This window comes from Tympanuchus pallidicinctus, unplaced genomic scaffold (assembly GCF_026119805.1).
Source record: "Tympanuchus pallidicinctus isolate F22 unplaced genomic scaffold, pur_lepc_1.0 scaffold10, whole genome shotgun sequence".
NCBI classification, from domain to species: Eukaryota; Metazoa; Chordata; class Aves; order Galliformes; family Phasianidae; genus Tympanuchus; species Tympanuchus pallidicinctus.
This window is the reverse complement of record NW_026294619.1, coordinates 5,614,053-5,636,648: the sequence shown is the minus strand read 5'-3', so window position 1 is coordinate 5,636,648 and position 22,596 is coordinate 5,614,053. Positions and strand designations below refer to the sequence as shown.

The 22,596-nt window shown below is 40.8% G+C and overlaps 1 protein-coding gene across 8 annotated transcripts in view; it reads right to left on the bottom strand.

The window, feature by feature from the left end:
- Positions 1–142: 142 nt before the first annotated feature.
- Positions 143–22,596, bottom strand: part of ST3GAL6 (ST3 beta-galactoside alpha-2,3-sialyltransferase 6) — a 43,580-nt gene continuing 21,126 nt past the window's right edge. For 6 of the 8 annotated variants that reach the window (XM_052665318.1, XM_052665293.1, XM_052665309.1 and 3 more), the window contains 7 exons: positions 21,552–21,655; positions 20,221–20,284; positions 12,655–12,750; positions 10,809–10,995; positions 9,585–9,722; positions 6,074–6,226; positions 143–4,563 (listed from right to left, as the gene is read on the bottom strand). In XM_052665318.1, the coding sequence (XP_052521278.1) occupies positions 4,483–4,563; positions 6,074–6,226; positions 9,585–9,722; positions 10,809–10,995; positions 12,655–12,750; positions 20,221–20,284; positions 21,552–21,655 (823 nt within the window). In that variant the 3' untranslated portion in view covers positions 143–4,482. Of the gene's footprint in view, positions 4,564–6,073; positions 6,227–9,579; positions 9,723–10,808; positions 10,996–12,654; positions 12,751–20,220; positions 20,285–21,551; positions 21,656–22,596 lie in introns of all 8 variants that reach the window. The other 2 variants (XR_008202051.1, XM_052665279.1) reach the window with 2 other exon arrangements.

The following is a 22,596-nucleotide window of genomic DNA, read 5'->3' as shown; positions in this document are numbered from 1 at the left end:
TAACCACAAAGGTTTGTTCTGAAACATGATACCACATCTGAGAAGGCTGTATTTGCTTTACACAGAGCTAATAATGGGATTGGGCATAAACAGCATAGACCTTGCCAAAAAAAAAAAAAAAAAAAAAAAAACAACTTGAAAGTAACATCTTAACACCATTTATTCACAGATAAATAATTGCTTTCCATCCGTAGCATTCAAAATTTCACTTGAAACATCCATAAGAAAGCCTTCAAAACACAGTTGACACTTTAAAGGCACATAAACTTGAGACAAATTGCAAATAAAATAATGAAGTACTAATCTATATCAGAAACAGACGTTGAGCTTTGCATGGTCTTAAGATCAGGCTCCGCTTAAAAGTGACAGTACTTTATTACCTGCACTGCTAAAAAAGAATCCTGGCACAGGAAACAAGAGGTACCATACACTCACTGATCAATAAACACAAAAGCTGTGATTCTGTGTTGTTCTCAACAAGCAGCCGTAAAAAATATGATTTAGCTGAATCTGTTAGGCACTGTCCAGTTCATATTCAGTGCAGTAATTTGTGACCTTCCTTATCTAGTAACTCAGTATTTCCTTTAATTATTACAGTAAAGATACTGGCAAAAACAAACAGGCTCCCTAAGGGTCTGGGCCAAACAGAACTTGGGCTGATGGATGTTATCCAGCTTGCTACTTGTGTGTACTTCGGTACTTCAGAGTGAGGTCTTTATAACGGTGCAGCATTTTGTAGGGCTAGCAGATAAAACACAGGAGCATCTCTGCTGCAAGATGCTGCTGGTGTGAGCTTCAGTCCACTGCTGGGGAAGAGGAAGAGAAGAAGCAGTGGTGAAACCATCTGACTTTGCAATAGATTCAGAAAGAAACTTCACGGGGTACTCATACCTGTGGAGACACGCTACTACAGACACAAAAATAGGGGTTGAGCACCTTGGGATTCACAATTTGACAGCTTCTCCACTGATGATGTAATCAAAGTAATGGGCAGCTTTCAAAGGAAAATTTCAGTGCAGAAACCTTGCCTTTGGAAAGGCAAAAAATAAGAAGTATTTGAGGTATGCATTGTAGCCCTTCTGTTATTATATAATAAAATTTTAAAGCCCTAAGGCCAACCTTTGATATTACATGCTACCATTGAAAACGTGACCCAGATATAATAGGCACCACAATCTGCAGACATTATTGACCAAGTAAATACATTAATTCCTGCCCTCAAGAAGTCCACACAGAAGTCTGTTCTCAAGGCAGAACAGCAGAAGTGGCCATGTGAGGTGGCATGACACTGACAAAGCAGGGCCAGTATACACAGAACCCTTCTAAAACATTTAAGGGAGAAAACCAATTAAAACCAATTAACACACTGCTAATTGCTGAAGATAAAAGCTGCTGGACTGCCAGCTGTCCTTTTTCAAAAAAACCAGTGCCTACTGTTTATCAATACTATCAAATCTTGCTTCATGCCCAAGCAAACAGGTCTGGCTCTGAATATGGCAGAGTCCGCCTGCCACGACAGCAGCCTCAGCCCATACGGAATCAGTGTTCCTGCAGGAGAGAGAGATGTGGGCAGAAAGCATGCACAGGAGTACTGCCTAATTATCGGAAGGAGAAAGTCATGAACAAGGGAAGACTCACGGAGGAGAAATAAAAAAACAGCAGCTGATAGGGATAAATGCCTGCAGGCAGCATTTTGAGCACATTTACAATATCCAATGTCAGAAAAGAAGCTGAGACCATAACAGTGATGTGATTAAAAATGAGAATAAAGGAGACTACTGTAAGTAAAAAAGGAATTTGGGGACACCATCTGTTTGCCACGAAGTCCTTTTTACCAGTTATTTTGTCTGTCCTCAGCATAGTGAGACTCCTACAAGGACTTCTGTGCAAAGAAAGCTCAGCACTGCCAGCTGCACGAAACACCTTTCCTTGCCCTTTTGTTTTCTTGTGGATTTGCCGTCAGTAGTCTGAATCAGTGCAGGGCTGGTGCTGCATAGTCATGAACACTTTCTAAGTGACTGAGGTAAACATGAGGCATAGATGCTGACAGAGCTAAAGGTAGCGTCACTGTTTTCTGGTGCAGAACTCCACCTTTTTCTGTTCAGATTTTTAAGTAAGACCACTTCTGCTACTTTATCACAGAATCACAGAATGGCCTGGGTTGAAAAGGACCACAATGATCATCTGGTTTCACCCCCCCTGCTATGTGCAGGGTTGCCATCCACCAGCCCAGGCTGCCCAGAGCCACATCCAGCCTGGCCTTGAATGCCTCCAGGGATGGGGCATCCACAGCCTCCTTGGGCAACCTGTTCAGTGCCTCACCACCCTCTGAGTGAAAAACTTCCTCCCGATATCCAACCTAAACTTTCCTGTCTCAGTTTAAGACCATTCCCCCCATTTCCTATCACTATCCACCCTTGTAAACAGCCATTCCCCCTCCTGCTTATACACTCCCTTCAATTACTTCTGGTTTCCTCCACTCCTGCAGCACAGGTACGTGACCTGATCCTCCAGCATGCTCCTTCTGCCCCTGCTGCCACCTGCACACAGCTGTTTGAGGGGCCCCTCCATGCAGAAGCACCATCATGGCTGAACTACCACCTCCTTGTGCCACACTGGGATGCACATTTTTATGACATCTGCAGTTATTTTAAATATGTCCCATTTGCTTGAAATTGAACAGAAGCCAGGAGTCACTAGGTAAAAACAGCGTACAACAGCACAAGCCACCTTTTCTTTGGCAGTGGCTTGCCTCCAAAGTCACACTGCACTCAGCAGCTGCCAAGTGGCAGAGCCAAGGAGCTAAAGAAGCTATCAGGATTTTTTTTAATCACCAATTGCACTCTGCAAGAGAAATAAGAAAAAGATATGATGGCTCTTTGGTCACTCCAGTGCTTACTCCTCTACACTGCTGCAGCAAAGGAACTGGGATCAGTACTCTTGTAATGCTCAGCTCCTGAAAAAGACAACACTGTGCTCATGACCTGCTAGAGGCTTGAGATCATATTGTAATTGCTTGCACTGGTTCCAGATGTACTACATCTTTGTGTCTTTTTATTAAAAAGCAACAAATTTTTTCTATCCACTTCGAAGACTTTTTTGAAACAGATTTTAGTGTTTTCTTCAGGTATGATCAGTAGATAAATATAAAGATCTTCCCAAAAAAGCCTGACTCTATAAAAAGATATATAAATAGATCCTGTGAAAGATTTAGAATGGAATTCTACTTGTTCTTTCATTTTAAAAGTTGTCAAGTACATTCCCAGGCAAATATAACTTATTTGGTAGGGTGACTGAAACAAATCAATACAGGAAACACAATCTTCCCAATAAATGTTTCCATTAAATTCCCATGCAAATGCCCACTGATTTAGCTCAGCCACATCATTTAAACCTCGAGAGATGTAAACGGTAGCCAAACAGTAATTCAGCTGATGCAGTCTTACAGTGTCCAGTACATTCTGCTGCCGAAGACAGGAACATTTATTGTTCGTACTTACGCATGTCAGAGTTGTAAATGCTTTGCAGCATGCGAGAAAGAGGATTACAGTTGGAAAAATATATTGTCATTCTTGCAGGAGAACAGAAAGACATACTAGATTATCCTGAAGTCTGGAAATCCAAAAACCTGTGCCTCTAAGGTTAAACTCAAGTGTGAACATCTCTGTCTGAGCTCACATTCCTGTTGTCATTTGGGGGAAGCAAGAGACACAAGCAGTCGAGACAAAGCTTCATCTTCAAACTCCCTCTATTCTAAGAGAAGTCAAAAACTGTAAAATTTATTGGAAGCACAGCACAGGTCATATGTTTTTTTCCATAAACTGGTACAACATGAGCATTGTCAACGCCAGCATCTCCAGTAAACAGACCAAAGGGTCTTCACCTTTGGCACACACAGACAGCAGTTCAGAGTTGATGACCAGTGCAGGTTGTGGCTTCTTCACAGAAGATGGATGTCCTCTGCTCAGGAGGAGGGCAGATTGAAATCTGTACGTGTGCATGTTTCCCCTTCTCCCAAACACACAGTAATGACTTAAAGGCATCGCTTGTAAAGCCACTTTCGTATTACAAGATTCAAGCATTGACATCCACCCACTACTTGAACAGTTGTCTCAGTCTCTTAACAGTGTAATCCTTTTGGAGGACATTAGAAAAGAAGGTATTCCAGAGAAGTAACCATTTGGAAAAAAGTTCTTGCTGATAAATAAGTAATGTGAATCACATTTTTATACATCCCTGATACTTTCAGCTGAAAGTTTTGTGTTTTTCCCATTAAATAGCTTCACAGAAATTCAGTTAGCTCAGCTTGGAATAGTCCATTATCCTCTGGCTTAGAAGAAGCTTCTGCCTTATGAGGTTTCCGTGCTGTTTTTCAACAGTAAACAGTTATGTTGCACTTAAAAAATAAAAATGTCATACAAAAAATAAAACATTTTGAAATCTTGAAAATAGTGATTATTCTTCATATTTTCCATCCAGCTTTCACGTCAAATTGACCACAAAGTTCTTGTCTATAAGCTTCTTCAAGAATTTCTGCTCAGCGCTGATGTCATGGTATTCATTCTAAGGAGATGTGAGGGAATAATCATCATTAAAAAATTAAATACAACGTATTACCAGAAATATCACCTCATTGCTCCTTCCTCCTAAATTCCCATGAAAGAAGATGCTAAGAGCTGGGGAAAAGACTTCCTAGTATTGGCTGTGCTACAGCCTTCCAAGAAAACAGATAAGTGACCCCACAACTCAAAGCTAGACTAGACTTTCTATTAGGACACAAACCAAACTGATAAGGAAATGGTCTCATGAACATCCTTCCTTTACCAGCTCTCCCACCTCATCTCTGCGCTCAGAGGCAACAGCTGCTTAACCACTTTTGCAACATAAGCAATCAGAAAACAAGTAGCTCTCAAAGCTCAAACATGGTTCTCACAGAGAGCTCACTTGCAGCTTGTACTGCCAGTCAGCTTTCCAGCAAGCCAAAACTAACTCATTTTTAGTGCTCCATCATGCAGGATCCTGAGTACATAAGAGATCACTGAGTAACCTGAGGACAGCACAAGGAAACCCAGAAGGCCTCCAGTGCAGACAGCAGAGAATGCAAAGAACCTGGTACATCAGGTTAGCTTACTGGAAATCACCTGCAGAGAGGAACCTCAAATTAAAGGTCAGCTCAGTGTCAAAGAAAAAACAGTTTTGAGCAGAGGGTACCTACGACTCCCCAGAGAGATTTAATGTCCTATGGACGTTGCCTCATCCTTCCTCTTCAGAAGACGGAGGAGGAGATAAAATAGGTCCCACATGGAACCAGTGTACCACACTGGGTGTGCATGTGTAAGAGAAAACTGCTCACACTGAGGTAAAGGGTCGAGATGAAAATGCTTGGAGTACAGAGAAGAAGGCATGAGAAGAGACAAAAACCAGAGACATAAGTAGCAAAGCCCTTCTCTGCAGGAGCAAGAGGCTTTGCTGATGTCTGCCAGCCTCCTGCTGCTTCCTCCTCTGGTGAGCTGCGGCTTCTCCCTGCTGGAAGTCGTTCCTTCTCCTATCCCTTTTTACGAGCTGCTTTTCTGCTTTTCATTTCTGAAATTCATCTCTCTTCCTAACTGCAAGCTCATAGGTCTTTCACTCCTTCCTTTATTTTTCAATTTTTTTATTAAAGAAACTCCTGTGATCTGTGATCACTGTGATCACTTTTGCAAGTAGCTGCCAAAGAAAAAGAATGGAAATGTGAACAGTGCCTACTCATGTTCTAACGGTGCTATCAAATATGCCTTTGTAGACGAGAGCTGTGCAGCCATCATTAAAGGAAAACAACACACAAATGGACAAATTAACACAGATATGCTACAGAATAAAGTGTAGCTTGAGGGACACAAATATTATTATCCACATTTTTCAGAAGCAACAGCAGAGGTTAGGAGACATTAAGCAATGTCTCCTAACACATGAGCAGCAGAGAAGATGGGAAGCCTTTCTAACCTGTAGTTCCTTTTATCTAACTGCATTGCCTTCTTCACTTGCCAGCTGTATTTCCTAAGCATGCCCCTCAGCATAAACAAATGTGCGTTACCTGCATCATCTGAGACATCGTTTCGTTGCCATAGTAGTGCAAAGAACTGTTCCTGTCAGTGAAGTCATATTTGAAGCCCGCCAGGTGAACTTCATGACAGATATGAAATGCTAGTGTAATGGCAATTAGCCCCGTTGTTGGATGCTTGGGTTTCTAAAACAAAACACAAACAACATGCATACATAAACAACTAGCAGCTTCACATGAATAGCAAAGATAAGAAAAAAGGCAGTCAGTATCAGGGAACCAAGCTCTTCTGCAGATATTTGGCTTTGTATTTGGACCCCCTCCTGCCTCCAAAGGAGTATGGTGCTGCCTGCAGCAATTCCATGGCAAGTATATTTGTCAGAGTCAGCATCACATTGGCTTCTCTGGTTTCTAACAAGGGCTGAGCACGCACTGTGGCCTTCCCTCAGTAGAGGAATCGGCAAAGTCTCTCCATCGTTCTGCTCAGAAACCTACTTTCATGAAATTGGCTTGACCTCAACGCATTGCAGAACATGTCTCCTCCATTAACTTTGACTGAATTGTCAGATGCTTTCATACATTTCTAGGTGTTGGAGATCCAGACAAACATGATACACTTCAAATCTTCACACTGCCAAACTAAAGAACATGAATGTTATTGCTGCATTAAGTTGGCTACATTTCAACTTTTTCAGAGCAGTGAAATTCCTGAGGAACAGCTTTAGACCTTCCCACACTATTTCCATTAGAGGAAAGTAAACTGTAGATAAAACTGCTCATGTTTCCCTACAGTTGATAGCTCAGAAGTAAATGCAACATAAAACGTCAAGAGCAGGTGATAAACAAGTGATTCAACTGCTTAAAAATAGAAGTATCTAGCTGAAAATGTACACTTCTTATAAGAGACCAGAGAACAACTCATTGCAACTGTCTTATTCTGCAATAACATACATGGTTGTTCTAGCAGTAGCTAAAATAAAGAGGAATTAGATTAGGCAGGATTTGTACAATGAAGTGATCTGTCATTAGATCACAGCTGATGAATTTTAGAGGAGAAATTCCCCAGAAATGGACAAAATGTTCAGGCAGACATGCCTGGTTTAGCTAAAACAAAAGAGGCAGTGGCACGGGCTGTCTAAGGAGGTGGTGGAATCAGCATCCCTGGAGGTGTTCAAGAGCCGTGTAGATGTGGCATTGAGGAACATGGAACATGGTGAGTGGGCATGGTTGGGATGGGCTGATGGCTGGACAAGATGATCTTGGAGATCATTTCCAACCTTAATGATCCTGAATTCTGTGAATTCAGAGACCAGAGGAGGTGAACACTTCCAGTAGTTGCAGTCAAACTCCAGCTGAGAAAAAAAAAAAAGAAAAAAAAAAAAAAGAAAAAAAAATCATATCCTGTTTTCAACTTTTACTCAAGGCTCAGTTTATTTGCCTCCAAAAACAAAGCACACAAACCAGAAGTAGGAAATTCTGGGTGGAGAAAGAATAGATGTATTCTGTGAGAAAAAGTATTTATTTCTGCTGTATGATATAGAAACAAAACCCTTGGAAAAAAAAAAACCAAACACATTACTAACATCAATTCTGCAAGCCTAATTAAAATCACAATATTGGACTATCACATTTTATGTTATTTTGGGGGGGGGTGCAACACTTGTTATGCCTTCTTTTATGACAATAACATCAAATTAAATTACACATCATTGCCCACGGGTCCTACCAAACAGAACAACCTTCCAAAAGGGGCCAATAGCATAACATTGTGGTGCACTTATCAGTACCCCAAAATTATTACAGGAATGTTACATGTCAGGAATACTGCTAGTTGGAAATCTCAGGAATATCACCAGCTGCAAACTAACTCTCTTCACCTCTGGCTACCATAAGCATACAGCTCAGAAGAATACACTAACGAAAATCAAAACTGCTTTTAAAATACACTGTCATGCTTTAAGCAGGATTTTTTGTTCAACCAAACCTCAGAGAAACCCTTGAACATGGCAAAGGAAGAAGCCTTGATCAAGCAAACTGATTTTCTGCGGATTCTGCTAAGCAGAACTGCTGCCACTTAAGTGTTCCTAGCACGCCCTAGAAATATCCTGGCATACAACGACATTTGTTCACGTCCGATTTCACAGTTGTTTTTCCTGGCTCAGTTAACACCATCATAGTTACTAATAGAGAATTGCTTGCTGGACTGGGCAGAAATGCACAAACAAGGAACATAATTTTGGCTTAATGGAAATGCGGCAACAGCAGGGAAAGTAACAACTGTCTATGGTATCCCCTCCAGGCAGAGGGGGCTGAAGCACAGGACAGCAAAGGCAGTACCACACAGACATGCTACACAACACACCTCTGTGAAATGAGAAAACTGAGGACTTGAACTCAGCTATTGCTGCTGCCTGGGATGAGAGGCTCCGAAACCCCAAAAGCTGGAGCAAGGGGATACAAAGGAGGCAGAAAGGGGAACTACATCCTACCATGGACATAGACTGCTCCAGCTCTGAGCAGGAGAGGAGCAGAAAGCATGTCCTTTGTTCAAAGCGACAGAGCAGCCTGCACTTTGCATTAGCTCTGGAACATCACACACATCTGCTTGGCTCACTGACAGCACCGATCCTACTTTTACTCACAATGACAGGGGAGCTTTATGTAAACTAACAGAACGAATTTCTGAAGCCACGAAAGCCATGGATGTATTGGGCCCTTGAGGAGACTGATCGACCTCCAGCTTCTGGGTTGCCCTCTTCTTATCCTCAACTGAAAAACTAAAATGCCAAGAAGCCCTGGAAAGCATCTTGTAGATAGATTACTCCAGAAACAAATTGTCAGAAGTTCCCACACGTGTCAGGTAATCTTGATGAAGCAGCTCTGTGAAATGACCATGACCCCAGGGAACAGCACTCATACAAGCATCTGCATTACATAGTGTATGGTCAGTCACGACTACACAAATAAGCTCTCCAGCCTGAAGCCTTAACTTTCATCCAAAACATCCTCCAGCCAGATGATAAGAGATAAGATTTAAATGTATTTTTTATATCCAAATTCTTAATTTACCCATTACAATGTTTGGCATCATTAACGTGGGGCTGTTTCCCTGCCCACCCTCAGCAGAACAAAACTGCAGCAGCGTTAGAATTACAGGCTCTCCTTGCCTTTTTGTTGGTGGTGGTTTCATTCTGTTCTTAAATAAGAAAAACAATCCCTACATTTTGTAACTCAGAACTCTTTAATATTTCTAGAGTCTCTACAGATCCACCATGTTCCAATACCTGCCTGGTTTCCCCTATTTTGTAAAAGGAATTATCTGTCTACGATGTTGTCTCATTTAATACTAGTGACTGACTCCATGAGATTTAGCATACAAGACTAGCTATTTTCTCAACTTAGTCTTTTTGTCTCTGAGCATCACCTAAACCCAAGCTAATGTAATATGATTCTGAATTGATATTCTAATGGTGTGCTATAATGAAGAAATAATTACTTTTTTGGATGCATGCCGCTTTTACAGGCAAAAACATAGAAAGCTTACCTCTTTTTTGGGAAATCTTGTTGGGAAATGAAGCCAATCATAAGCTGTTTTTCTGGTGATGCTAGGATCAAGAATCCTGATTTGATTAGATTTGTATATCATGTTCAGAGCTGGTTTCTTCCAAAAGCCTTTAGCACTCTGCAACGGACAAATAAATACATATTAATTACTGCTATTTTTAACAGTTGATTTTGTTTTTGTTGCAACTCTGATTCTAACCAAAGCAAAATCTAAAGGTAGGTGCTTGAGGAAGAAGAAAAACAGTGAACCTTCAAGAGCTCATAGATATACACCAAAATTGTACTCTTGCAACAGGATCACCTCCCGCAGCAGTAGAGGCTGGGCTGGTCGGCTGGCTTTGCAGAAATGTCCATGGTGGACAACAACACACACCATCACCATGCCCTGGAGGTAATAAATGCTCATTGTATACTTGGCTCCTTTAACAAGAGCATAGGGAGCAACAGAGAGAAGCAATCATTCTCAAGTACTGCACCTGCCTGTGGTCTCACAAACAGCCTTTTAGACTGCCCACAGTAACAGCATAAGAGAACACCGATCAGGGGCAAGCTCAGTACAGGAGGCCAGAGTACACAACATGCAATGCGAGAAGGGTATGAGGAGGGTTTCTTCAGCTCATCTTCCAATAAGTGGTAGAGGTTTACAAGAGGGGGAAAAAAAAAAAAAAAAAAAAGACAGGACCAGACAGATCCTGAATGCTCATTGCTCAGGAGAAATCCTTTCTGCGAGAGTAGTGCAGCACTGAAAGAGAGATTGTCAAAATATCCCTGGAAATAACCAAACCTTTTCTGGACAAAGCCCTCAGAAACAGGTATGACTTTGAACTTCGTCCCATTCTATTTGAGCAGGGGTTTGGTCTCAAGACTTCCAAGAGAGGTCCCTGTTAACATTATTCTGCAATTTCACCAAGTGCACAGGATAAAATAACATAGGAAACAGCTGGAGCATTTGTGTTAGAATATGAAGCAGTGCTAGAAGAGAATTAAAAGAAATTTCCAAGAACACTGCTTTGGGGTGAAGAACTGATTAAATGTGGCAGTGAGAAAGGATAGAGGCATACGAGGGAAAGGGAAACTGAGCAGACTTGACAGATGCAGTATGGTCCCCAGCCAGGAGGGTTAAGGTTAAAAGCAAACCAAGTACATCTCACAGGAGAGATACATGGCAAGCTGAGCGCAAAAATGCGTAAGTAATTACACTCACTATTTTCTGACCGCCTAATATCTCCCAAAGCCACTTTAAGTCACGTGGCTTGAAGACGATAATAACAACAGTAGTATTTGGGTCGTAGTGGATTGGATCCGAAAAGATGGATTCCGGGTAGGAAAGGCGGAAAGTCGTCCTTCTCCCAACATCCTCTTCGTAGCCTATAACAGGGCCATTATTCATTCTGGAAAGAACAGAGACACAGAAATGGCAATGACTACTCCAGACACACATCCTTTCTGTGCAGCGGTTGGCACACACGCAAGTCTGCAAGGCAGGCAGCACGTCCAGGTGTGCAAGGGTTTAGTGCCCTGGCATTCACTTATCACGTTACATGGCAGATGAGCAGTTATCAGGTGCCTCCTGCACTCACCTGCTAACCCAGCAGGATCAAGAACACACGGGAACACAGCCAAGGTGGTTTAGAGTACAACTGTACGATTGCTTATCGTATGTCACTCAAACAAAAGACCTTCTGATTTTGTCTCAAGCACAGCAACTGAAGATGATCTAGGAGAATACCTGGCTTGGAGAATTACTGACCGCTCCATCCATAATATTAGATGGCTTGAGAGGCAATTCAAGAATGTTTTAATACTCTTCACTATCTACATGGCAACAGCAATTATGACTGTATACCTGACACTCATTCATCTTTGTTTATAGCTTTTTCCCCCCTCCTCCCTTCAAAAAAATATCTGCACAGCTGCCACTGCTTTGAAATACAGCAGATTAGTAAGCAGGAGGCAGGTGGGTAAAGTCTCTTTTGCTCTGAGGTGCCAAAGAGGCTGTGTTTAACTCCTGTAGATTTTGCTTGGTGGCTGCATTGCATACTCTTTGGAGTACACAAGCACAGTTTCTCTACACCCCATTCCTGCCAATACGACTGACTGCTCACAATAGGAGGTGTGCTGCTTGGGAGCAAATGTTTACAAAACAAGGCCTGTAGACAAGGCAACACTTCAAAGTTTTAATCAGAACATGTTTTAAATACAGAACATAAACACCACTTTTTTGTTCATTCACAGTAAACAAATAGGTAAAAAAAAATAGGTAATGTAATTCCAAAGCAGTTTTGGCTTTAGAAATAACTGCTTTAAAGTGTGTAACACTGGCATATATGGATTTCTATTCTAAGAAGAATAGATGCATCTAAGGGGAGCTTTCGAATTGAAGAATTAAATCCAAATACTTGAAAATAAGGTCAAAATAATTAATGGATCTTCCTTGTATAACTGATGGCAAAGTAAGTAAAATGAGACTGAGACAATAGCAAAGCAGAAACTGAAATGGCAGCTCAGAAGTTTTACTGAAAGAGGACACACCATTTGACAGGACAGCTGCTGGCAGAAAGACTGTTTGGTTAGTTACTATCTTGGCTTCCGTTAGAAATTAGCCCAACAGTCTCTTTTCAGATTGTTTGGCATTTGAATTCCTCCCTTCTTGCCTGTTCCTCTCTAAGGCTTCCTTTGTTTCCCTGAACCAGACGCCTCTTCTTCAGACCCAGCATCCTCTGGTATACTTCCAGTATGAGACAGTGTGTTTGAGGAAAAGATACAAGCACTGGTATTATATTGTGGATGATGAGTGCCTTGAGGTGGACCTCAAAAGAAATCCACTCCAAGCAATGAATGTGCCAGCACAAAGGGGAAGACGAGCATTGTGTTGAAGGTAAGAGGCAGGGCTGGACTCTAACGCTACTGACTTTCTATATATATATATGTATATATTTCTATAGATATATATATATAGAAAGTATATATATATTTCTATATTTCTCTCTCTATATATATATTCAATATCTACATGTAGAAAAAAAAAATGAAAAATAAATAGCATTTACCTTATTATCACATCGTATGAGTCAATTTTCCCCCCTAACGTCTTGTTTCGAAGTACTCCTCCATTACCGACCACAACACACCGTCGACAGGCAACACTGTGAAACAAACAGAACATTGATAGGCACCACACCTCATGTTTCAATACTGTGACAAATATATTCGTCTCACGAGCACGTAGCGGATGTGTTTCTCTATGCTGTGTCTTGGAACACTCGTCTCCTACACAGGGGTCTCAGTCCTGTTTCATACACTAAATATTTCAGAGTATGGCTGCATTATTTCAGGGGCTGCAAACGTCATGCAGCGGCTGCTTCTCTATAAAACAGAATTTACATGCTCTTTTCTAATGGCTTATTGAACGCACAACCAGACTGTGATGCAGGTGCAGTTCAGTAAACCACCTCTCCCACAACACTTCAGATTTTTCTCCATCCTTTTGAATTCAATATATATTCACAGCTAGAAAGCCTATGTAAAAATTACATAAACAGAGATGCTAAACTAATGAAATTGAAGTCTAACAGTAAAATTTTCCAAGGAGTTGTCCCGTATCTTCTAATGGTATCTTGTGCTCTCTATTGCATATTTCAATGCTAACAGAAGGTATACTTTGCTTGCAAAAGAAGAGTTGACAGGCTTGGTCTTGTTTCACTCAGGAAGACTTTACAGAATGCTTGCAGTCCTAAACATCAGATATCAATTCCTATGGCTCTTCAAACAAGAAAAAGGCTTTGTGACATTTCTTACTGACAAGGATCACAATATAAAGCCATAAAGAATACTGTAACCTGTGTAAAATGCTCAGTATGGCACTTTATGCAGCCTCCACAGTCCAACTTACTTTTCTCAGATGAGGAAAGTACTACTGAATAGCAATGAAAACAGTCCCAGATCAGACTGACCCACGCTCAATGGACAGTGTAGTTCTCTACATTTCTTACAGAACTGTTAACACAGTTAAACTGCACTGCATACAAGCTAAGGAAAGTAAACTGGATGCAAAGCAAATGCTGAAAACCTAAAGCTTATTAAAAATGTCAAAAGAAAATAAATGCCCACAGTTCAAATAGCCATACTTCAAAAGAAATGCTGATGTGGCAGGCTCTCACTTGCTGCTCCTAGGATAACATCCGCAGAGGGAGTTGCCTGTATTTAATTAAATACATATATACACATACTACATGTATATTTTATATTTGATCAGGCTGTTAAATATCTCTGAATCACTACACACACATGCAATAAAATCCAGCACTGCTAAATACAGCTGTGAGAGCGGAGTGATACCAGAAAAAGCTGGCATATCTTTCTCTAGTTTCCTAAGCAGCTTAGGAGATGCCAAGCACTCACAAAAAAAAAAAAAAAAAAAAGATCTTCAGCTAATGCCACAACTTCACATGACTTGACGTCTCCAAAAACCAGATGTGTAGAACCTGTGCTACCCTCTTATCCTCACTACGCCTATTCCCTCTACCACCACAAAGTCATTCCCTTTACTCCAGGATTGCTTCACAGCTCATTCATTTTCAAAATATTTTTTTCAATATACTTATGTTATATCCTAAGAAAGCATGCAGATGAACTTGCAATGCATGTAGGTGAACTCCTGCAATGACTGCAGTAGAAGGAAGGGAGCAGAAGTTACCCTTATAGCTTTGTTACTTGCAACTACAGCACAGAGCTCAATGCAAGACCCTATGGCACAGAAGAAGCAGCAATAAAGAGAAATGGGAAGGGAAGAGGAAAACCTCACAGAACCCATAATCAAAGTGATTAAGGTGAAATGAGGGAAAGATGAAAAAAGCACATCTTGCTTTTCTGTCATTTACAGTACGTCTCAAAAACATTGCATTTCAGGAATCTGGGCTGCAGCTGGGTAACTGTGATGCACAAACCTCACAGGTTACAAACCTAAATAGGTGACTTCTATTATTCTGACCATGGCAAATAGACAAGAAGTTACCTGAAGCTGCACTGCTCGTTCTTTCCTCTGTAGCTGAATTTTAAATTATTCCTTAGATTAAGCACATTCCTACTTTTGGCCAAAGTAACAATTTAAGAAGCTTCGTTGCTAATATCCATCCTACCTATAATATATACTTCCAAGATTTTGGATGACACCAATTGAAATAATGCCTTCCACTCTGGTGTAAAAGCAAGCAGCTCTTCAGTTTGCTTACTTTGCACTGTGTAGTTGTGATGTAGCATGGCATTCAGAGCAAGGAGGTAAAATAAAATGGGACTTCAGAGCTGGGTAAAGGCTCTCAGGTCAAATCCATTTTCCTCTTCTTACTGAGAGATGCAGACCACATCTTGTTAGGGGATTTTTAATAGCTGAAATACTACTCAGAGAAACAGACTGAAATGTGGCATTTGATAAAGCTTTCAGATCTCAGCACACTCAGTAACATAAATACTGAAAAAAATGTTATCAGCTGCCTATATTTAAATATATAAATAACCAATCATGCATCTAGCAGTGGTAACATAAATTTCTGAAACTGCTATCACAGTCACATGGTGACTTGTACACATCATTGTGGAGTCAGGGATAAACCCAAACAAATAAAAAAAAAAAAGCTCAGTGCCCAAGCAGTTAAAGGCAGCCAACTCAAAACAGGAAGTTTGGCAAGAACATATATTTCTGAATTATCTGCTCCTTTTAGCTGCCTCCTCTAAGTACTTGAGTGTCTCCAGTTCCTATGATAGGCCTACACACACAGCAGCAGAGTTCACCGATAAGCAAGTAACTGAATGGCTTACTCTACAGACCAGATGCACTTGATGCACACGTGTAAATGTTAAGAGCAATGAAAACAGAACAAAACTGTATAGGAAACCTGTTATGAAACAGAGGTAAAAAGTACATAGCAAGCCTGGACTGTATTCAAAGATACTTGACGTAATCTGGCTTCTAGTTATTGCAGATTACAGAAGTGAAGTACTGATTTTCAGCAAAGTGTTACTCCCAGATATTTTACCCTTCTCATTTCCTAAAGTTTTGCATGTTTTCATTTTAAGAAAAAGAAAATAATGCTCCTCTTTTCCCCATATTCACAAATCAATAAGAAGTAAACTTCAAAGTCCTTAGATGACATCTGACTTGCTATACAAGAAGTAAAATGAACTGAGATATCTAGCGATCCAGATTACAAACACAAGAACAAATACTTAAGAGAAGGAAAAGGATTAACATCTCAAGTATAGCAATGGCTTGGTTGACTAAGGGATTACACGTAGGCGTTGGATATCTACGTGGTGTATGCACAGATCCCGATACAAATGGCACAGTAACTGATCCCTAACACCAAAACATTAATGCCTAAAACAATCACTCAAGCCCCTCTATTCACACTGTGTGAGCCTCTTCACTTAAAGGTCAGGCATGAATTTGCGTATTTTGTTTACAAGGTGAAGAAACATTTTCCTAGCCCCATAGAAGAAAAGTACTGTTCAGTGGCAACGAAGCCTTTAAAGTGCAAATAAAGATTCCATCCTCAGCTTTCCTGTTTTTCTGGAAAGAAAAAAAAAAGGATGACAACAAGAAATATTTTGACCTCAGCTGCTTTAGCATACACCCCCACTGGCCTATTGAGGAATGCAAATCATTTCCTTGGAGGTTGTTTGGAAAAAGGAGGATGCGGAGGTCACAGCTTGTTGACTCAGTATTGTGTAAGTGTATTTGTAAGAATTTACTGCTGATAACCTTGAAGAGTGATCATGGAGTACTTGCGAAAAAATGGGTGGAGCACATGTTTGGAAGGTGTTCTGTGGATATACTGTGAGCATGGAAAACCCTTCTCTGGCAGGCTGAAGACAACGACACTCTTACTTTCTGAACAGCTTCGCAAAGCTAGACCTTTAAAGCAAGATTTTGAACTAAGATTTAAAAACTGCACTGTTCAGAAGAAAAATCCTTTTGTAGCAAACTGTGTGGCTTCACTATGTATGTACACGAGCTGTACTGATGTACAACATCTGATGTTCATATTAGCCCAATATCTGTTAAAATACATTACAGTAGGTTCCCCATCCCAAAAAAAGTTTACAGAAAAATTTGGTTGCTATGCTGTCAAATGACAGCAATACAGAACTGCCTAATAATTCTATTGCTGGACAACATGGTTAGGAACAATTCCCAAAGTTTTTCCTTTTCAAAAGCCACTGTATATTGGATAAATGTATACTTCTTTTCCCCCCAAGTAATTCATGCTATATCAGTGCTGCACACAAGAAATGATTAAGAACAAACACACTGAATGTTGTCGTTGAACACTCAATACATCTACACCACTGCAGTTTTGCTTCAGTACCAACTCAGGTATATTACTATTAATAAAATGAATCACACTTCCCAGAAATTCGAAATATACCTCAGTTTCAAATGAAGAACCTACATTCAAAGTATCACAGGGCAGACGGCACAATTTAAGAGACGTCATGCTGTACTACAAGGTTTGTTACAGCCCAAATTATTAGTGCTCAACTTGTGATTTCAGTAGATTTCTAATACAACCTTTGGCACTGTCATTGAAGACTAGCCTCTCTCAGTCCCCTCTATGCAGGTTTACCCAATTATCCTACTCATGTTAAAGCACAGGTGTTGAGTTAATGTTTTTGTAGGTTGTTTTTGCCCCACTCTTCTGAACTTGAAAGTAAATCCAAACATCCTAGAATTTGATTCTTAACACAGAGGAAGAAATGAGTACAGTAGGTGAAAAAAAATGACAAATGAGTATTAAAAACATGATAACCTTTGGGTTTGAACACCAATTACTTTTCATATTGCAATTAGGTTTAATTAAATTAAACTGGTCATTTGATTTGAAGCAACAATCTTCTGTTTGATCTTCTTGATTAAAAAAAAAAAAAAAGCACAGTCAAAACCAAGTACAACCAATTTCAGCACTATTTGCAACCAACCATATTAAGTATTCTGCATGTTATCCCAGTATAAGGCAGTTTCTCAGGTTTCTCTCCCCCACTTCTCCCATAAATGAGAAGGGAAAACTGACTACAACAGACATGGAGAAGTCTGAGACCCAATGCATTTGCTGTCAGTCAGGCAGTCATGCTTCTCACATCCTTGAATCTTTGGGTGGTGGCTGGAGGGAACAGAGTCCCTTTCTTTATAAGAGGAGCGCAAGGCCAAGACCACATCATGAGACTGAATGCATACAAGCCTACGGGGCCAAGGACGTGCAATCCCAGGGTCCGAAAGGAACTGACTAATGCAGTTGCCAGGCAACCCCCCGTCATACTTTAACAGTCATGGCTGTCAGGTGAAGCTCCTGGTGACTGTAAAAATGGAAACATCACTCATTTTTAAAAAAGGGAAAAAAGAAAACTCAAGTTTTCTCAAGAGAAAACTCACCAACTACAGGCTGGTGAGCTTCAAGTCTGTGCCTGGGAAGATCATGGAGCAGATCTTCCTTGAAGCTGTGTTATGGCACGTAGGAGATGAGGTGATCCAAGACAGCCAGCACAGTTTCACCAAGGGGAGACTGTCTGCCCCATGTGCTGACCTTCTATGATAGAGTGACAGCATCAGTGGATCAGAGAAGGACAATTGATGTCATGAAACCAGACTTCTGCAAGACCCTTGACATGGTCTCACACTACATCCCTAAACTGGAGAGATATAGATTTGGACTTGTCAATAGATAAAGAATTGGTTGGATGGTCTTAGCAAGAGGGTTGTGGTCCGCAACTCTATGTCAGGTGGAAACCAGTGATGAGTGGTGTCCCCCAAGGGACCAGTACTCCTTAATATCTTTATCAGTGACACAGTGGGATGAAGCACACTCTCAGCAAGACTGTGAACAACACCAAGCTGAGTGGTGCAGTTGATCCAACTGAAGTAAAGGATGCCATCCAAATGGACCTGGTCAAACTTGAAACGTGGGTCCATGTGAGTCTAATGAGATTGAAAGAGGCCAAGCGCAAGATGTTGCACATGGGCTGGGGCAATCCCACCAGCTGCTATGTATACAGATGGAGAAGAATGTATTGAGAGCAGTCCTAAGAGAAGGACTTGGGGTCCTGGTGAATGAAAAACTGGACCTGAGCCAGCAGCACACACTTGCAGCCCAGAAGAAGTCAAAGAGTATCTTGGGCTGCATCAAAAGAGAGGTGGACAGCATGAAGACAGAAGTGATTGTCTCCTTCTGCTCTACTCTCTCAAGGCCCTGTATTGAGTACAGTGTCCAGGCCTGGAGTCCCCAGCACAGGAAAATGTGGAGATGTTGGAACAGGTCAAGAGTGGGGCCACAAAGATGATCAGAGTGCTGGAGCACCTGTCTTACTAGGACAAGCTGAGGGAGCTGAACTTGTTTAGCTTGGTGACGGCTACAGGGAGACCTCATTGTGGCATTCCAGTATCTAAAAGGAGCTTGTAAGAAGGAGGGAGACTGATTTTTTACATGGTTTCATAGTGATAGGACAAGGGGGAACAGTTTTAAACTAAAACAGGAGAAATTTGTATTAGATGATAGTGGAAAATGTTTCATTTAGGGAATGGTATGGCACTGGAACAGACTACCCACAGAAGTTGCAGATGCCCCCTCCCTGGAGGTGTTGAAGGTCAAACTGTATGGGTTTCTGGTCAGCCCAATGGCTAGCAACTCTGTCCACAGCAGGGAGGGGCTGGAAATAAATGATCTTTAAGGTCCCTTCCAACCCAGGTCATTCTATGATTTGCTTGACTGCATGTCTAAGAAATCATTTGCGTCACTTGGTAAACATATGATTTTAGTAGACTTGCCAATCCTATCACCCTACCTCAAAAAAAAAAAAAAAAAAAGCTAGCAAGAGAAAACATACATATACACAAAAAAGACAACCTTAAAAAAAAAAAAAAAAAAAAAAAAAAAAAGAAGTGGCTTCTATCCAAGACTCAAATAAGACAATCTAACAAATGGAAAATGAGTTATCAAGGGCATGCTCCACTCTGTGCCAAATTCTGGTTACTCCCAAACTGCCAGGAAAGATCTTTCCTGGCTGCATAAGACTCCTTTGGAAATACAACAAAGTCATTTATGGGAAAAGGAAGCTGAACATACATATGAGTGTTTGCACCAGGACAGCAGATGCAGTAACATGGGGATTTGGGTAAGATTTCTTGTTTAGAAACAGTCAATCTCCAGTCTTCTGAAAACATTTAAGTTATGCAAAGATAGTATAAGTAATCTACTTACACCAGTAATGACTTCAAAAGAGATCGTATACAATTTTTAAGGGTGCAAGTTTCACTTTTCTTGAGTATAGAAGGACTAGAAAAAGTTCAAACTGGGTTCAGATAGCAAAATCCTAAAGCACTTAGGAAAAAAAATCCAGAATTTTAAGCTCCCTCATTGAAAATATTGTTTTTGAATGTTGGTACTGTAATTGTTTAAAACTGAACTTATTTAAACTTTGGAATCAGTTACGTACAGGTTGGACAATCTGGTTAGATTCGCATTGTACTGAACTCAAATAAATTCAGGATAACATCACTGACATTTTTCAGATAAATACCAAATATTGAAAACGCAAGGAACAAAACCAGTAGAAAAAGAACATCTCACCTGCCGTCTTCGTTGGACAGTCCACAATTTTGCAGTTTCGAAAGGGCTAAACGAAAAAATTGTTCTAGAAAGCAAATACAGAGAAAATTTTAAAATACTCAGTGCTTTGCAGTAAAAAAGTAAGTATGTCAACATGACTACAGCCTTTTCATTCACTTTTTTTATGCACTATTCAAAAGAACTCAAAACCTCTTCAAAAATTCAAGTTTATCAGAGCTGCTCTCTTGGAAGCTTTTCCTGACTCCACATTCCACTGCTGGAAGACAGCGTAGGATTTGCACTCAAAACCATTCTAGTTACGAGTAAGTAAGAGATTTCATGATGTTTTTTTTATTCCTCCCACCTTCAGCTGAAGCAGATGCAGCCTTGAGCACTCAGCTAAGGACAGAAACTGTAGTACACATTTTGGGAGAAGATATCCAACCAGTCTGTGCTCACTAAGAAATACGGGCAGAAGCACCTCTCCAGCCCAACCCCATAGCACATGCCTGCTGGACACTCATGTGCTTCTCACTGACAGAGTTTGAACAACTCTCAATCTCAAATGTATTTTTCCATATCACTATTCCAGAGGAGCAAGAAAATGCACTATTCTTGTTACACTGATAGAGGGCAAAGCAATAGGCTTATGCCCAAATTTGCATGGGTGCAAATTTGAGTGCACTGATCAATGTTAAACTCTGAGGCTACTCAAGATTTACAGCCCTTTCCAAAAGGATACCTAATACCTGGGTTCTCCAACCCCATCTACTCTATCTCAACCAACACAGATGTAAGCAGGCAAATGCTGCATGGGTGCAGCAGCCACACAAATGGTGGAACTACCCTCTGCAGTCCCAGTGACACCCCTCAGTGGGAGAAGTCCTGTAAAAGGGAAACATAGCTGATGTATCTGCCCTAGCTGCCTCAAGTGGGAGAGCATCTACCTCAATTGGACTCTGGTGTTCAGCTTTGGTTTTCTGATTGAACCTTCACTCTCACTCAGCTGAAGTTTTCCCTAACAAAGCATTAGCTAATTATCTTCAGCATTTCAGCCCACCTTCCAAGGAAAGGAAGTTGAATAAACTCCACCCTCCCTCACTCCCACCTTTCTGAAGCTTCTCTCACAAGAGGGAGAATTCTCTTCCCTGCAGCACTTCATTCGTTAAGAGACAGAAGGTGTGAAGTCAGAGAAATGAAGCAAAAACATTAGGTGACATAGGTGTCCCAAAAGCACTAACATCAGTGAGAAGGAAACACCAGGCCCGGAGACTGAGATGGCCTTACCTGACACGTAGGTGTTTCCATTAAAAAACAAAAACAAAAAACCCAGCTACACAAGGAACACAAACCTGCTCTCTTTATTCCATAAGGTAGCTCGAACTTATCACTTCCATGGAACTCTGCTACTCTGATAAAATCATTGGCACACAGGAACGGGTATATTTTGTCAACACTAGTGAAGAGAAAATAAAACACAGGAAGTTTCAGAATGCCACATGATGTATTTGAATAAGCTAACAATGCCTGTAGTTGCTTTTAAAAATATTTTCTTCCCCTACTTGAAACAGGTATCATCAAGTTTTAAACAAAAACTCACGATCACAGGGAAATAAAACAGGTGACAGAAAAGGGGAAGATTTTATGATGAAAAATTCTCTAGGGAGTGAGATAAAAGGCCGTCTCTGCTAGTATAAATTACTTAAATTCATTAAAATTCTGTGCAGTGAAAGAGCTCACACCATGAAACAGCACATCTGACAGAAACTGTAACCCAGTAAAACAATTAGTTACTTCTGGGGTAAAAAGTAAATAATAATGCTGAGGAAGAAAAGCAATACGGACAGCAAGAAAAACATAAAAATTATTATTATATACAATGTTTAAAATAAGAAAGGACAGGACTTGAGGCAGGTCACTCCAAAAGTAATGCCTCCTAATAATTTCCATGGAAATTACAACAGATACAAGGAGCACAATAACAATATTTGATAGAAACAGTTCTCAGCAATAGAACAGTATTTTTCAGCAGTCAACACCATTAGCTACACATTTTCAACAGTGATGAACACGAGCCTGCATGCTGCAGGCGAAATCTCTACTTGTGGAGGTGACCACTGCTGCTGTCACCAGTGCTGAAATGCACCATCCACTGCCTTGCTGTGCTCAGTGGCAATCCACTGTTTGGTCTCCAGAAACGTTCATCAAGTGTCAGTGAAGGCCAACGGGAGACATTTTTCCCAGATAGAGGAATTCAATTCCACACCTTTGCTTCATCTGCACTCCCATGTCAGATAACATTCTATCAGACTGCCCCTCTGCAGCGATCTGTCACACGACAACAACATGTAAGGGAATATTGGTGGGAAGGTACTGCCATCATCTGCCTCTGACAGT